Here is a 16,142-nt window from a genome sequence, read left to right on the forward strand (position 1 = left end):
ACTAAGATACAATGTAATGAAACGTGGTTATTCAAATGCCTGTGAAAGCACCTCAGTGAGAGCCGGGCTCTGTGCGTTCACTGGTTGGTCGGTCTGTTTCTTTGTGTGTTTTTAAGGAGAGGGGGAACACAGTCTGAGCTCTAGGTTTGTGTGCTGAACATCTTCAAAGAAGGAAATACGGTGTGACTCCACTGTTAATTATTCTCTTTCCACAGCACCCTTACAGGTAAAGGAATCAGCATAGATTCAAGCACTCCAACCCGAACACCCATCAGCCTTTGGAGCACCAAGAAGTGTCCCTGCTCTTATTGCACTTGTTATACTCTTGTGTGAACTGAAAGGCTGATTTGAAGAGTGTTTCTACAGTTGTTGTGCTTTTACAGTCCACTTCAAGCACTAGGCAATCAGACTAGTATCATCCTGATAATGTCATTTGACTCAAGAAACATTTCAAAGCAAGGTGATCAGCATTTTACTGTACTGGTGGGTGACCTTTGTTCAACATACTGGTAAATTTAGAGAATCTAGGGCTCACATGTTTCACAGTGTTAAGCAATTCTTATAACCACTAATAACTGGCAGAACATGCTTCTAATGTCAGTTTTTAATAACATCTTTAACTTGTGTGCTGAGGATTTAAGCAAGAAATAAATCCCAAACCACAAGATTCAGTGCAACCCATTCGGTTCAGGCATCAAAGTCTAAGTCTAAGATGAATACAGAAAGACAAGAGACACTCCCCAGCCCCGGCTCCAATGGTACCTGTGAGAGATTTAGAGGTGCAGTCCTTTCCTCCGTGGGGACCTGATCCAGTGTCACTTACAGAGCCCTCGTAGCTAATGCAGTCATAACAAAGCAGAGCTGTTCAAGGATAAAAAAGAAAGAATATAAAGACAAAAGGGGCGATGAAAAATAGAGTCAAGGGTTGCTGATTTTCTTTTTGTATGTCAGTTAAAAGGCTTTTTTTTTTTTCTTTGAATTTGGGTTGCCTTTTTATATTCCAAAGCCGTTTTCTTTCCAGGAACAGCCCTGTTTGATGTTATGGCTGTGTTAGCCATGCTGAAGCTCTTAAACCACAGTGACTACCTGCACCTACATGCACAACCAATCATGCCCCCCTGAGCAGCAAAGGTATCATCTTAGTTTAAACAGACAGCAGATGGATCAAAACAGCAAACAGCAGACTGGACACCTGCAAGTGAACTTAGTAGGTGCTTTAAGAGAGGAGAAAGAAAGAGGCATTAACAGAGAGTTTAAAGCAGCAGCAGCAGAATCCTCAAAACCTGACAGAAGCCAAAGTCTAATTTGTTAGAGCTGGAGAAACAGACACCTGGGTTAGTTAAGCAAAAGAGCAACAGTTGCAAGTTTTATTGTGTTAAAAGCTTGAAATTTAAATAAGGCAACCCTTACAGATTTACAGTCATGCTTAAACTGGATTAGTTTCCATGGTTAGATTCGCTGTCTGAGCTTGTGACATCAGCACTAATAGTGTGTAACAGGTAGAGCTGACAGATGTTTTTAAGTTAAAAAGGTCTTTTGATTTGGATTAGAAAGCTGATTTTCTGTGTGTACTTCTATAATGTGGAGAGGCTGTGTATTTTTTCCATTAAAAACTGATATGCTTTAGCTACTTCTCATTGTGTCATATATTAAGTTGATGGCATAATAAAGTTCAATCAAATGTGTCTGTGCACTGGGTGTTATACCTGCAAAGGCTTTGGAAATCCTCTCTTTCTTCCACTCCCAGGGCTGGTCATACTCCTCAGGGGGTCGCTCGTCATCCTGGGGGAGTCGGCTCTCTCTGGGGCAGCGCAGGCGCTCAGGGTCCGAGTCCCCACCGTTCTCGGCTGGCTCATAAGGCGTGTCATACAGGGGCAGCTGCCTCGCTGTTCCTTCCTTAGGTCCTCGTCCACCAGATCGTATTTCTACAAACAGGGAGGAAGGCCGGCCGTTAATGCTGGGATTCTGATATAAAACTTTATAGATGAAAACGGCTCCGTGGGGCAGAACACTGTCAGCATATGAGAATGAGGATTTATGTCTGTAGATGCACTTAGAAAACACTAAAGCAACAAATTCTATAAAGCCTGACTTGCACATTTCTCATACGGCATATGATGAATGTGTGGTGATATTTCAACTGATTTGACTGGGAGACAAAATAGCCTCATTCACAGTTTCAGCTACTTGTATCCTTGTTATTATATGGCTGCCATGACAGCCAGTGACATCAGTTTGCAGGCTAAAGGGCTGCCTTAAACGAAAAAGTGCAAAAGGCATTGCCAGACTTATTGATGACATTAGATAGCAACAGATGCAATAGATACTGTGCCCACAGGTTCACAGGACTCTCAGCAACATAAATGCATGCTGATCACTCCATCTCCTACCCTCACTTTATATCTCAAGTGTAATTCCCTCACCAGTGATAGTCAGGGAGAAGGATTCAACATGCTGATAGGAGGTGTGAGTGGTATACAAGGGGCCTCTTACATGTGAATGATGGTGACAGTTGTCGCTGAACTGATGACAGAAGTAGGAAGCAGAAGAGAGAGTTAAAATAAGGGTAGAATGTGGGTGGGAAGGGAGGATGAGCACCCGCAAAAGCACACAGTGTAACCTCCCCGAGTACAGCAAAATCACACAACAGTTCTGAACAGCTTCGCCCGGGGCTGCATGTGCCTGCTCTGTCAGAACGCAGGAGAGGAGAAAGCACCCACTTCCATCTCTCCTTGTTCCCTCCATGTTTCCCCTACAAAACTACAAAAGTAGGAACACTGTACTCAACATTTTATGTCTCTTTCAAACTAATAGCACGTAAATAAACTTCAATACTTTAGTAACTCCTGAAAGAGGTCCATCTATCTATCTATCTATCTATCTATCTATCTATCTATCTATCTATCTATCTATCTATCTATCTATCTATCTATCTATCTATCTATCTATCTATCTATCTATCTATCTATCTATCTATATATATATATATATATCTTTTCCCAAAAGCTTGAAGTACAACAGCTTGAAGCAGGTACTTTGTAGTATGTGCCAATCATTCAAAGATAGAGACAGGACTTACGGTGGCAGAAAAGGAGTTGTTCGCCCAAAAACCTACTAGTCTCTCAGTGTGGTGGGGATTTTCTCTATCACAGCGATTGGGCAAGAAATAAGGGCATAATGCCATTCCACCTTGTGCAATCTTCATACAATGCGGAAAAGGACCCACATGATTTGAACTTTGCTACAGCTCCTCAGTTCACGCACCACTAAATACATCTGGGAACATTTCCAGATCTCTGGTGTTGAGTTACAAAGTCTTCACGCTTTCTACTGTATATATATAATCATGAATAACAAAATGGCTGCTGTACGAGATATTTAATCTCATACAGTGGCTTGGTTTATCTCAAACATTGAAAATCACATTTCTGAGAAATATGGAGCAAAACATTAGTTTTTTAACCCACTGTAACGTTTCAAAGTCCTGCCTGAATATAACTTTCTCCATATAAATATTGTACATAAGGTTCAGAATCATGAATCCAGTGAATATATTCATGCTTTTGTTTTCTATTCATGTTGTAACTCTATCTAACATCACCTGACCTAAACGAAGACGCATGCATACCCTTTTATTCTGCATGTAAGGAGTCAAAACAGACCTGACTCCTAATGAAGCATCATGCCCTTGAGAGCTCTCCTCTTCTCCCTCTTCCTTCGCCTCCTCCTCCCCTCTCCACTCCCCCTCTACTCATATGAAGTTGTTAGCAGCCTGCACCCTTCCTCCTGGGCCACATGAAGCTGTTAGTGGCCAGCACCACCTTAGAGTAATGCAATGTGAAGAGAATGAAATATTATGCCACACTGCTGCATAATTGCCTCTTAGCCCAAGGGAGCTCTTGCGGAAAAATGAGCAATGCGTTGAGCCTAATGGAGCTACCCCGCCGGTGGTGGTGGAAGCGGAGGGGTGGAGTGAGGTGAGGCTGCCAGGTCCCGTATCTCAGCGTAATCCCGCATTAGGCAAACTAGCACTCTTTGATCTCGCAGTTAAAAGACTTGGTATTACGAGATCCTGGCATGATTAGGTCCTACCTCCCCTGCTGAAGAACAAACGGCTCTAGAAGATGGTGAAAGAGGCAAATAGAGGCTTCCAGAGGGGGTTAAATGAGAGTGGGAGGGGAGGAAGGTATTACTGATGGGGTGGTGAGTAAATCTTAAGGGAAGAACGTTTTAATTGATGGCACGCTGCCTTCCATAAACCGCTGCAGCGGATTGAGACTCCATGCTAGCTCCCAAGAATGAGGCCTGTGTGTGGAGGTAGGAGACCTGTTGACCTTCCTACCTTCATCTAACTGTCACCTTTAATTCCTTCCAAGCACCGTTCCTTCCTTGTTTCCTTCCATCCTTCCCTCTTTTCATTCTCTCTGTCAGCTCCTGTTAAGGCATGCTTGGTAAAGAGGGTGGGGACATGTCTGTCTAGGCAAATTACAGTGCTTGGCATGACAGTGGGGTTGCATGTTGTAACACAGCTGCTGTCTATCTTCTGTGTTTGACCTCAACCCTCCCTTTAGGGTCGGAGGTCAGTCCCCACACCCTTCCTTGATGTATGCACTTCGTACCTCCCCCTTCCCGGATGTCGGAGTTCCTGTCCAGATGCTGCACGTCCACTCTTTTACTTTTTGGCCCTCACCTACTTGGCCTTTACAACCCCGACATTCATACCCTGAAAAGCTTGCAATATTTGATTTATCTTCCCTTTCTTACTGATGCATTTTATGGGGAGGAAAAGGAGAAATTTCAAGACTTACAAAGAATGTGTTGTTACTACATAGTTTTGAGTTTTCGAGTGGTACAATTATTTTAAGAAACAATTAAACTTGTAGAAAGTGTGCTGCACTCAACAGGGTTTCAGCAGTCATGTAGCGGCAGCAGCAGCAGTGACCACAACCATCTGTTTAGTGCCTCTAAAAAAGATATGTGGGGGGGCAGCAGGGTATACTGCTGAGAAGCAAACAGCTGCATTCGGCTACAAAAAAAATGTTCCTTAATGAGAAAAGGCATGGATACTGCTATAAGAGCTCAACTGAAAAGCACCACTCAGTTGGGTAGTGGGGCTCCACGTAATGTTGTTATGTTACCAGAATTTTAAACTTCAATACAATACTAATATAAAAAACAATAGTTGATACCACAGCCCCCCCCCCCCAAAAAAAAACCTCCTGCACACAGTCCTGATATAGAAATGGGGACTGAACACATCCCAACACATGCAAAATAATGTGAATAGTAATGGTTGAGGACCAGCTGATTTTCTTCCACGTTGTTCCATTTGAGCAGCCGTGGGTTGAAAATGTGATAGCAGATCTGCTTCAGTACTTTCAAAATATATATATATAGTATCAATACTTGTGGCAACCTCAGTTCCATATGCAAGTAAAACATCAAGGCTGGAGGAGTAGCGCTGTTTTGAAACAAGTGACAGATCTAGGCTTTGTTTTCATCTTCCTCTCTGGTTCATGAACTTGAGAGATTAATCCTATGGGAAAGAGAGGAATATATTCCTTGCAATAAAGCCAGGGAGGCTCCTGTTCCACTTACTACATGAGGAGTCCTCTGGGTATATTATCATGGCGGTGCATGGGATGACAGAGAGCTCTGGATTAAATCAAAAAACATTAACTGTAACCAACCTGGCAGCCGCATCCTGCCGTACATAAAGAACTGACCAAGCCATCTAGCCCTCATCATCCAGACCACCCCTGACTGATCTGCCCTCCTTCTCCATTATTGCCAACCAGTAAAAGTGATTGCATTTGCAAGAAACCAGCAAACAACTGCATAAGTGTGCTTTCATTGCAAGGCTAAAGCTTCAAATATGTAAAGGAAAAACACATTTATCTGCCTCTCTGTTTTGACTGTCACCCACCCACTCCTATTGAGCCAGAGAGAATTTGCTGCTGCAGAGCGCTCGCAGGAGCACAGTGAATATCTGGATTTGATTGAGGGGATCTCTTGAGCACTGGTGAAGGATTAAATACGATTGACTTTACACCCCAGGAAAACAATGGCCAGAAAATACTCAGGCTTCAAGGATTTGCTCTGCCTACTCTACCAGCTAAATCAGTCTTGAAGAAATCCTAAACCTGCATATCTGTTATCATTTCAGAGAGCTGGGTTATTAACGAGGTGAATACATCTGAAGAGTACCACAAAATATCAATGAGGGTATTTAGTATTTAGTACAATACTCTGCATTGTTCAGTGTTTTACAAAGAGATTAATGAGGTAGCAGATGCTTTCTGATTCACATTCAATTACTAAACTCATGCTTTGGTGCTAATACTACATTTATATCTATCTTTCAGTAAAGTCAGACCTCTGTGACACTGGTCTAGCCAAGCTTGTTCCATGACCCGATGTAAGAAGGCTCCAGGGTTGGTTAACAAAGCCGCTGCAGCAGGGCTCATACATAGCAGTTTTCTGTACCTTTGATTTCATTCCTTTTGATTGCCCAGCTCTGTGAGGGGGAAACAGGGTCGATCTTGCGGCGGCAGTCAGGGATTTGAGCTATATCGGTCGCCACCCACAGGTATTGTGTGTCAGTCAGAGAGCTGGCTGCCAATTGAAGGTGTTTGCTCCTTGACCCGTGGCAGCCTGCAGTTGAGTGTCATTCTGCTTAGTGAGTGGAGCTGAGAGGAGGCTCTTGCCGCCAACTGTTCCCCACAGACCTCTGGGAGAATGGTTACAATAAGTAAAGACAAAACAACCCTGTCAGCTCTGCATACCTGTCAACATTAGGGTTTGATCCTATAATCACCACTAGGCAACCACTTGCTTTAAAATATCAGAGCAAGAGAGAGAGAAAGAGGTTTCCTACATGAGGCGTTCAGAATCAGATACCTGGTTGAAAGTGAAAAGCTGTGAATGTCCCTGCATTATATAAATGAAAACACGAAAGGGCTTAATTCAGCACTTAGTTCATGTTTTACTTGAAGAATATAGACACATCACTCACACATTATGCTTCATTTTTGCAAGAGAGATACAGTAAGCTCCACTGTGCTTACATACAGCCTAAAAGGGGATTGTTTAGTGTGAAGACAGGAAGGCAGAGACATGAGCAACAGTGATTACATGGAGAGCCATTTTACATCCTTCTGATGTAATGCAACTTCACTGCACACAGAAGCAGCGGTCTGCTTATACTCAACATCATACGTCACCTAACAGTTATTTTCATCAGTAGTGAGCTTTCAAGTGATTTGTGTTCATTAGCTGCTGGATATGGAGAGCCCTTCACTGATGTGCATGTTTATTATTCCTTCCACTCGCTCCTCATGTCTGCGTCTTCCACTCTGTCTTTCCATCACTCTGCTCGACTTCCTGTCGCAGTCCCTTTGTTTATTTCTCCCTCTGTGACAAACTTGCATCACCTGCCTGTCTCTAATTTTCCATTTTCTCCTCCCTCTCTATTCACTTGCTGTCGCTCTTTGTCTCTTTCTTTTTCATACATCCCCACTGTCTCCCTCTGACGCTCCCCTCTCTTCCTCTCTCCCTCTGTCTCTGTTACTTTGTCTGCCTTACTTCCATCGTCACCCGCCTCCTTCTTGCTTCCTGCTTTGTGTATGTTGTCTCTTTAGGCTTACTCTTCTGCTCCAGTAAGGGAATGAATCCATATACATGTCAGCATGTTGTGGAAGACACTCTTCAGCTTCTATTCCCTCAGGCCATCTGGGGGAACAGCAAATTTACACATACACGAGTGCATACACCCACACAGGCATGCCTTCACTGGGATGTTACATGTGACTCGCTGCACAATTTTAAACTCTTTTCTAATGTTCTTGAGTGTCTGTTTCCATTCTGTTCATGTACAAATGAATACACTTGTCTTGCTTGTCTGAAATACCCTTTCGATTTCCTAACATTAGTTTACAAAGGCAACCCAGCTCTGTGGGTCTCCCTACAAGTGCCTTTCGCTATGTGTCATGTGTCTATCAAAGAGTATGGCTCCCAGCGGAAAGAGAAAGAAGCACAAACCAAAAATAGTGCAGCAAAACCCAAAGTACCCTCCTCTCACGGTCAAGCATGAATAGACTGTCTCAGCCTTGGCCTCAAGGCTTACGTATATATATATATATATATATATATATATATATATATATATATATATATATATATATATATATATATATATATATATATATATATATATATATATATATATATATATATATATATATATATATATATATATATATATATACACACATATACACACACACATATATCTGACAGGCAGGGAGAGGTCTCAGAGTGTACCCACAACAAGCCTGGCACAGTGTGAGAGGGGAAGAAGACAGAGAGAACAAACGGCATGGCTACTTCTGTTCTGTCTGCAGGAGGCTGATGGAGATACAGCAGCACAGACACACAGCACAGACACACACCCTCCTTGTCATGTTCACAGAAAGACAGGAGCATGAGTGTACAAATCAAGGCTTATTGATTGCAGACGATTTACAAATTGTTTCTACATATCAAATCAAGTAAGGAAGCATGCTAATTTATTGCTTTTGTCTTTGCCACTTTTGTTCTTTTTAATCTCTATGAGACATGAAAATGAAATCAAAATTGGGGCAAGATGTGAGCACAAAGCCAGACATATCCACCCTCCCATTTTACCCTTCTCTCCTGTTTAATTATTTTTCCCTAAATCTACCACATTTTTAATCTTTCTAATAAAAATATAAAAAAGTTACAGTCCCCTCTGGTAATGCAGGTGGCAACAGGAGGAGACATGCTCCACTAATGACTATATTTGAGGTAAATGCTCAAATCATCATGCTAAAAATAATGCTAGCATGTTGATGCTTAGCAGGTATAATGTTTACCATCTTAGTTTAGTATCATAGCATGTTAACCAAAAAAGTGGAGAAACAGAAAAAGTGACGTGATGACGGTGCAAGATGAAAGGTCAGAGGAAAGTTTTCACATGAATGTCTACAGGATGAACTTGTGCCGATCCAAGCAGTTGTTGGGATATTTCACAGAAGAAGTGAAGACTTTTACCTGCTGGTGGCGCTGGATGACAATCCTTCCCTTGGCAGGATATTTTATAAATGTCAAGACAGAGTCAGGGTGCATATGAAGGCTGTCCTGCAGAGGATCCGTTCAATAAAAAAGAATACTGCAATGCTGTGTTATATCAGATTCACTGATATTTGTTAAATTTTCATCATCATCTTTTTTTATATTATCAGATTTTTCATCAGATTTTTCTGCCAGATGATTAGAGTTCTGATGACAGAGTATGCTTGAATTGTAAAACACAGAATTCAGAAAAAGTGAAAAAGATGAAAACCTCGTTGATAAACAAAGTCTGGCATCCAGTATGAGTCTGAGTGATTTACTCGGTTTGCTGCTGAACACAGGATGACCGTTTCTTCTTTGCCTCTATGTAAACGCCTTTTCATTCGCCTTTTCTGTCGGGCCACGGCATGGATGATGCCATTGCATCTATGCGGGCTCAATTGCAATTACGGCTAATTAGGACTGAGGTGAAAGCTCATTAATAGAAGATGAATGGGAACAGCAGCTTGGAAAGGTGCCTGTCTACCTACATAAATCACAGAGTAGCCCTCACGGCTAACTCACGCAGCTCCGCAGTGAACAAACAAAAAGACGAGCAGTGGTTCAGCACACTGACAGGTGACACCAAGTACAGACGCAATTAGTCATTTCCAGCGCTGTCGATTACACGGCAGTAATAGAAATTCCATTTGGATGACAGTCAAACACACAGAAGCTGGAATCTTTTCTCGACATGCCGTGAGGAGGATTTAATGTGAGGCAGTGACAGGCTGCTTGGCTGATGCTGTTGGATGCAGAGGGTCCCACAGTCTGGTGGGAGCGGAGCTATTTTTCTGCAGGCTGCGGTTCTGAGCTGTGCTGCTCTGTGGCTATTGTTCCTGAGCTGAGATAAGACTGCCAGTGGATTAGAAGAGAGTGCACCCAGAGTTCAGGTTGTGTATGGCTGCTGGAAGGAGAAGGCAGTATGGGAATGGGATTGGTTCTGGGAAGGGAACTGGGATGAAGAGAGGAGATAAACAGGAGAGGAGAGAGGAAAGGAAAGAGGAGTCAGCCGTGCCAGTGAGTGCCTCTTGTCATGATGCCTAATCTGCCTGTGTGGTCGCAGAGGAGAAAGGGGAGTCTGATGACATGTGGACAAGCTATGATGAATAGTCACTTCATGCCCCCACCCCATAGGGGGTAATAGCCCATTAATGGTGATAGGCCTCCAGCAAAGAACCACTCGCACCCCCACCACCTCACTCCTTCAACCTTCAACCGGCTCACATTCCCCCAGGGGATGTCAGGGCTGCTCATCCACTCTTCACTGTTGGAAAGAGAATAGAATTGAGAAAGAGATGACATGGGAGAGAAAAATCCTATTTGTGGCACAGGGGGAGCACTGTCGCAAAAGCCGTAATAATAATACAGGCATAGGTCAGACAGAGGTCGTGTACGAACAAACTCACAGGACCAGGACGTTTACATTTTAGCTTTTAGAATGCTGGTGCAAGAAAGATGTGGGACAAGTGCGCCCAAGGATGCTTTTTTAACTTGATTGGGCATTGCAGGGGGGTGCGAGGGAATCTCCGATCTTTCAGTTTAAGCATAACATTGTTCTGGTGCTTGGATCTTCAACTACTCTTCTCAACAGCCATCTGTGCAGCTCAGACTCAAACAAAGCCAACTCACAGCTGCACACTTAAATAGGCGCCTTACTGCGAGAAGGAAGAATCTCCTATTTTCAAATCTATCCACTTTTTTTTCCCAACGTTTTTCCTTATTGTGTGATAATCCAATAATCTCTCCCTGCAGCACAACAATGCAGACAGAAGCCGCAGCCGAGAAATCTGTGGGAAATTAAGTTCTATCACCTCCACGCTGAGTGGAGCTGACAGTCACTGTACTCTCCTTGGGCTGTCTCTCATTAGCGGAGATGGATGCATGCTGAAAGGCTGACATATTTTATTCACAAACTGGGTTACAAACAGAGAACAGCAGCAAATCGTTTCTTGTGGCAACATTACAAAACCTGAACTGTGTATGACCTCAGTTTTACAATTCGCAATACGCCAGCAAGTCTAAACTGTAGAGGCCCTTATAAATACAACCCATGAGCAAATAAAGCATAATGCCATACTTTTCCTGAACTTCAAAGTCAGTGCTCATTATGAGGAATATCAAGCATATAATGAAGATGACACTGAAGCAAATTAGAAAAAAAATTGCATAACTAGTTCAACAGAGGAGCATGAATATTTATTATGTCAAAAAAAAAAGAAAAGGCAGTTGCATCTTCGGGCGAAAAGGGAAGCAGATAGGGAGACGCTGGACCGCTTGGTATTGATTTGTTCCCTTTATCCGAGATGGCTACTTCTGCTGGAGCAGCACTGTGACCTGTTTACCAATCCTTCCAGTCCAAAGGACGTGCATGTCCTCTGGGAGACGTGCATTAGCTGGGCTCTAGCAATGCAAATAGTTACACAGCAGTGACCTCGTCTCTCTCTACCTGTGTGCTGTTTTGACCTTCAGCTGAGTGCTGCCTCTTGGTTGGTGCTCCCCACATGACTATATGTGGAGAGGGTAAATACAGGAAGGGTGGATTACCACAGTAAGCTGCTAACAATGTTTACATGATCGTGTGTGATCCGATCCCTGTCACCCGGTGTCTGAGCGAATGAAACACAACATGACCGCAAACAGATTAAACAATGGGAAACACTAACGGTCTTTCATAGGACAGCAGAGGTTAAGCCTCGACTGGATGTTTTACAGCAGGGTTGTTGAGTCTTTGAATACTGAGAGATTTCTATGACTCAAACACATCTGAGTTTGAAGGCAAGGCCAGCCAATCACCATTTCATAAAAGCCTACATTTACAAAATATGGTATTCAACCTTTAAAATGGTACAATGGCTCACAAAATGATACAATTTCTAAGGATGGGCACTCTCTTATGAATCTAAATATAACAAATGAAGTGTATTTTGCCAAAATGAATGTTAAGCGTTTTCAAAATGAATTTATCATTTGAGGGCAGCAGCAATTTATAGCTTAATCAGTCAGGCATTTCTCTGGTGCTAAATGAATTTGTTTTTGCCGGCCATAACATCGCTTAATGCAAAATTTTATTCAGCTCGCACCTCCATAAAAAGTTCCAACGCATTGTGTGACTGGATAATGTTCATTTGTTTTTCACGGTTTATGCTCCTCACAGAATGCACACATGCGAGCAAGACAATACTACATGGCTCATGGCCTGACATGCACTGCATTCAGTCCAACTATCAGATAGGAGACACTGCAATTAGCTAGAGTCTAATTAAAACCCACTATACAAGTGTCCAGCTACACCTTCAGGCTGTACGGTTGTTTACTGCAGCTCAGCTTCCTGTTCACATCACGAAAAACAAAAACAACATGAAAGCCTTACTTATGCATGATGATGAATATGATACCCTTCACCCCTACTGCTATGTCTAAACAATGCCTGCCCACTCTGGTCCCTGTCTCTGTGAATCTCTGCACAGGGCTAAAAGTCTGCAGTGATGTTTTATGTGTGCCAGTGTTTCTGTTGCCTGTCCTCTTCAGCATTCCATTAGTTCAGACATCAGAGAGCCTGCAGAGAAGCTTCTGGAGTCCCATCAGCTCTGCTCAACATGATTCACTCTGACAGCGCAGACGGACCAGTGCAGGGAAGGCACGTGAAACATGATTAAGATGTAATGCCACAACCTCACAAACAAACCTAAAGTAAGCAGACATATTGTGAAGGTCACTGCACACCAGTAGGTGTAAGAAAACATACGTATAGGCCTCAAGTTATCGATCAATGATTTTCAACATCGTTAACGTTACTGAGCCCTCGACATCGTTACTAATTCTTGAACCATACTTTTTTTGACACCAATTTTAAAAACTCCATTTTAACATTACACATTACGGTGCAATTACTCACTTCAGAGGAGGAAGCTTTTCAAAGACCTGGCAGCTGCTGGAGACACATGAGTAACAAACAGCAGAGGACAGCAATACTACATTGTAGCATCTAGTCTGCCTAATCTAATGTGACATTCTGGTATTGGGAAATACGGGCAGGGTGAGACTTCTTACTTTCTCTGTGCTAAAGAGCAGCTAGCCTGACAATCATCCACTGTGTCAACTTCAGGACATTTCCCTCCTTTAACCTGTCAGTCTGTAAGCAACACCATGTTGGCTGTCAGAAACGCTCTCGGCCTTGGCGCCAGGTTATCTATCTCTGCGGTGGGGAGCAGAGGATGCACCTGTGGACGATGGTGCACCGGCTAACCAAAAAGCAGCCCAGATTTTACATTGTTATTTATGCAGATAATCAGTTTTTGGTGAAAAAAACTCCCAAAAACAAGTGAGACCCACCCTGGGTGTAACATAGTGCTTTTTTTTTTTTTTGCATGCCTCTACCACACCAGCATTATCAGATCTTGGTGGAAGCATGATGCTTTTTGGCTCACTGACGCTTATGAGAATTACTTTGAACTTTTTGACAAGGTATGTTTTGATACTCTGTAGGATCGAAGCAATTTGGTTGGTGTCATAACAATATCGAAGTTTGGTACCCAGCTCTACGCATCTCCTTTTGTCTTTGAAATCGAGACACATCCATCTAAACAAAAAGCTAATTTTCATTTGTTTCACCCACATGCCAACCGGTTGGCATAAATATGCTAACCAGGCTCCACGCAGGTGCTGTTGAGTGCAGACCTGTCCACATGCAGTACACACTGGAAGAAGGAACACAGAGTAGCAGATGGTCATTTGCATTATTTTCTTCTGCACCATCGTGGCTCTGCAAACATGGGAGATATGCAGAGTAGGGGTTTCTGGCAAAACTTTACCCACATACAAGATGCATGAAGAGAGGAAATGGTCTGAAGAAGTCCGATGAATCACAAGCCAAAACACATTGGTCTCATAATGTAAAGCTGCAAGAGTTTTCGGATGAGGCAGTTATGAGAAACCTTCTTGTTCTGGATAAGCAAGAATTTTGCATCAGTTAGAGGCTTGTTTTATATTACTTTCTGTCAAACAAAAGAAAGAAAGAAAGAAAGAAATGCGTAGTTTCAGCATATTGTTTTTATGTTTAGGAAATCCTGTCCACGCTGATTATTATCTCTCATTTATTTACTAGCTATAAACCTGTCATAACAATTGCAGCATCCTGTGACAAGCATGTATTGAATTTTGCTTTTTATTAAACCCTTTCTGTTGTCATTCACATTATTTTATTACACTGTCTTACCCCTGACTCCGGGGCTCTTATAAGCTATTTGATTGATTTGCCATACAGTATCAAAACTGTAGGTCCCTTGTTGGCATTTAAGCCAATATTTGATGGCACTGCATGGGATGATGCATAATTTTCACATCAGCATTTCACGTGGCTCACTGTTAATCAAATGGCTTTAAAATTCAGTGGGAAAGCTTATATATCAATACCGCTGAGCACCTGTCCCCAAGGAGTCAACAAGACAAAACACAACGGCAAGCAAAAAGAGGGGATGTCATTTCGATTGAACAGACAGGAACACACTTACGCACTGCTGTGAATTTATGTTGTTTGGCTAGCTGAGGCTGGAACTACTCAACAGTGATGTGTACTTATGGTGACATAAAACAAAGACAATAAAATACAACACAAAACACGCCAGCAAGTGCTCTGTGTGCATCATGACAGCATGTAACAAAACTCTAACATCAGCTCAGTCTCACTCCAAATGAACTTCTTTGTTCAAATGACGAGCTCGTTTTCCTTAATGAGTCAAACACACAACAAAAACTCCAGAAGACTGAACAATGAATGCAAATTGACCCCGAGGGTGCGCTGTAGAAAATGAGCTCTTGTAAACAAAACTGATTACCCACAAAAAAACAGGCTGCAATGTAAACCTTGACTAAGCTAGTTCTGTTACTGGCTAATGAGCAAATCCTTTTAACAGCTGCTGCTATACTGCCATTCGTATACATTTCATACAGTAGTTTATACGCTGCAGGAATTAGACTGGTATCGAGGCAGCTGATTGATGGTGTGTGGGAATTAGTGTTAAAGATTTTTGGCTCATTCCTCACTGACCTCAGGTGAAAGTACTGCTATGCCAATATAAGCTCGTAATGGAAAAGTCATTTGCATTAGCATATTTAATTTTGAAGGCCGGATTTCTGCGATTGCTTCTGGGAATATGATATATCTGCAGCACGAGTCTGATATCTGTCTCCTCTTTCCCCCAGTACTGCTAATTCACACTACTGTTGCCTTTAGATAAGATTACATTGTAATGTAATGTAGATATTTTGTCACCTGTGTTTGTCACACATGAAAATGTCAACCCCAGCAATACTCATTTTGGTCTTTTTGATTGTGTTAGGCAAAGACGGCTTATACTTATACTACTGCTACTTCTACTACCACCACAGTAACAATAAGCGGCACATAATCTTACAAAAATGTAGAACGTGCTCTAAAAAAATTCCCCAAAAAAAGACTCCAATCAGATAAGATCAAGTACAGACGAACACAGCTGCCTTCATTAGTGCTCATAGTTGAGCAAGAATTGCGCAGTAATAAGACTATGTCAGTGTCCGCTGCACAAGGCAGCATACCTGAGTTTATGACGCCTTTCTGTTGGCCAGGCCTCAGACATGTGGCTGCAGCATGCCACGTGGGCTTCTCCACCAACCTCGCCAGCAGCAGCAGAAGCACCACTAGTCGCTCAGGAACCTCTGCCAAACATCAGTCAGCATGCCAGTGACTTTTATAGCCCAAGTCCCAAAAAAACACCACTAATGAAACTACAGCTTTGAGAGGAACCTCTGCCAGAGCAGTGTTTTGGAAAAGGCAGTGTCACTATTGCAGAATAGTTATTAACATCTGACTGGAATCGGGCTTGGGAGTCGCATGGCAATGTCCCATAGAGTATCTTTGTACCCTGCAGTTAAAAGTCAATGGCTATCCCGTAAAAACACTCATGCCAATAAAAATGGATGATGCTGAATGACTAATCTTTGCCTCATCCCCTTCCCGGATCCAAAAATGT

At 42.5% G+C, this 16,142-nt stretch overlaps 1 protein-coding gene across 5 annotated transcripts in view; it reads right to left on the reverse strand.

Annotated features, from left to right (window-relative positions):
- The window catches only part of LOC139339888 (SH2 domain-containing adapter protein F), a 103,106-nt gene that overhangs the window by 27,251 nt on the left and 59,713 nt on the right, over positions 1–16,142 (reverse strand). For 3 of the 5 annotated variants that reach the window (XM_070975441.1, XM_070975702.1, XM_070975532.1), the window contains exon 3: positions 1,707–1,925. In XM_070975441.1, coding sequence (XP_070831542.1) covers positions 1,707–1,925 — 219 coding nt within the window. Of the gene's footprint in view, positions 1–762; positions 862–1,706; positions 1,926–16,142 lie in introns of all 5 variants that reach the window. The other 2 variants (XM_070975618.1, XM_070975358.1) reach the window with 1 other exon arrangement.

This window comes from Chaetodon trifascialis, chromosome 1, assembly GCF_039877785.1.
Source record: "Chaetodon trifascialis isolate fChaTrf1 chromosome 1, fChaTrf1.hap1, whole genome shotgun sequence".
NCBI classification, from domain to species: Eukaryota; Metazoa; Chordata; class Actinopteri; order Chaetodontiformes; family Chaetodontidae; genus Chaetodon; species Chaetodon trifascialis.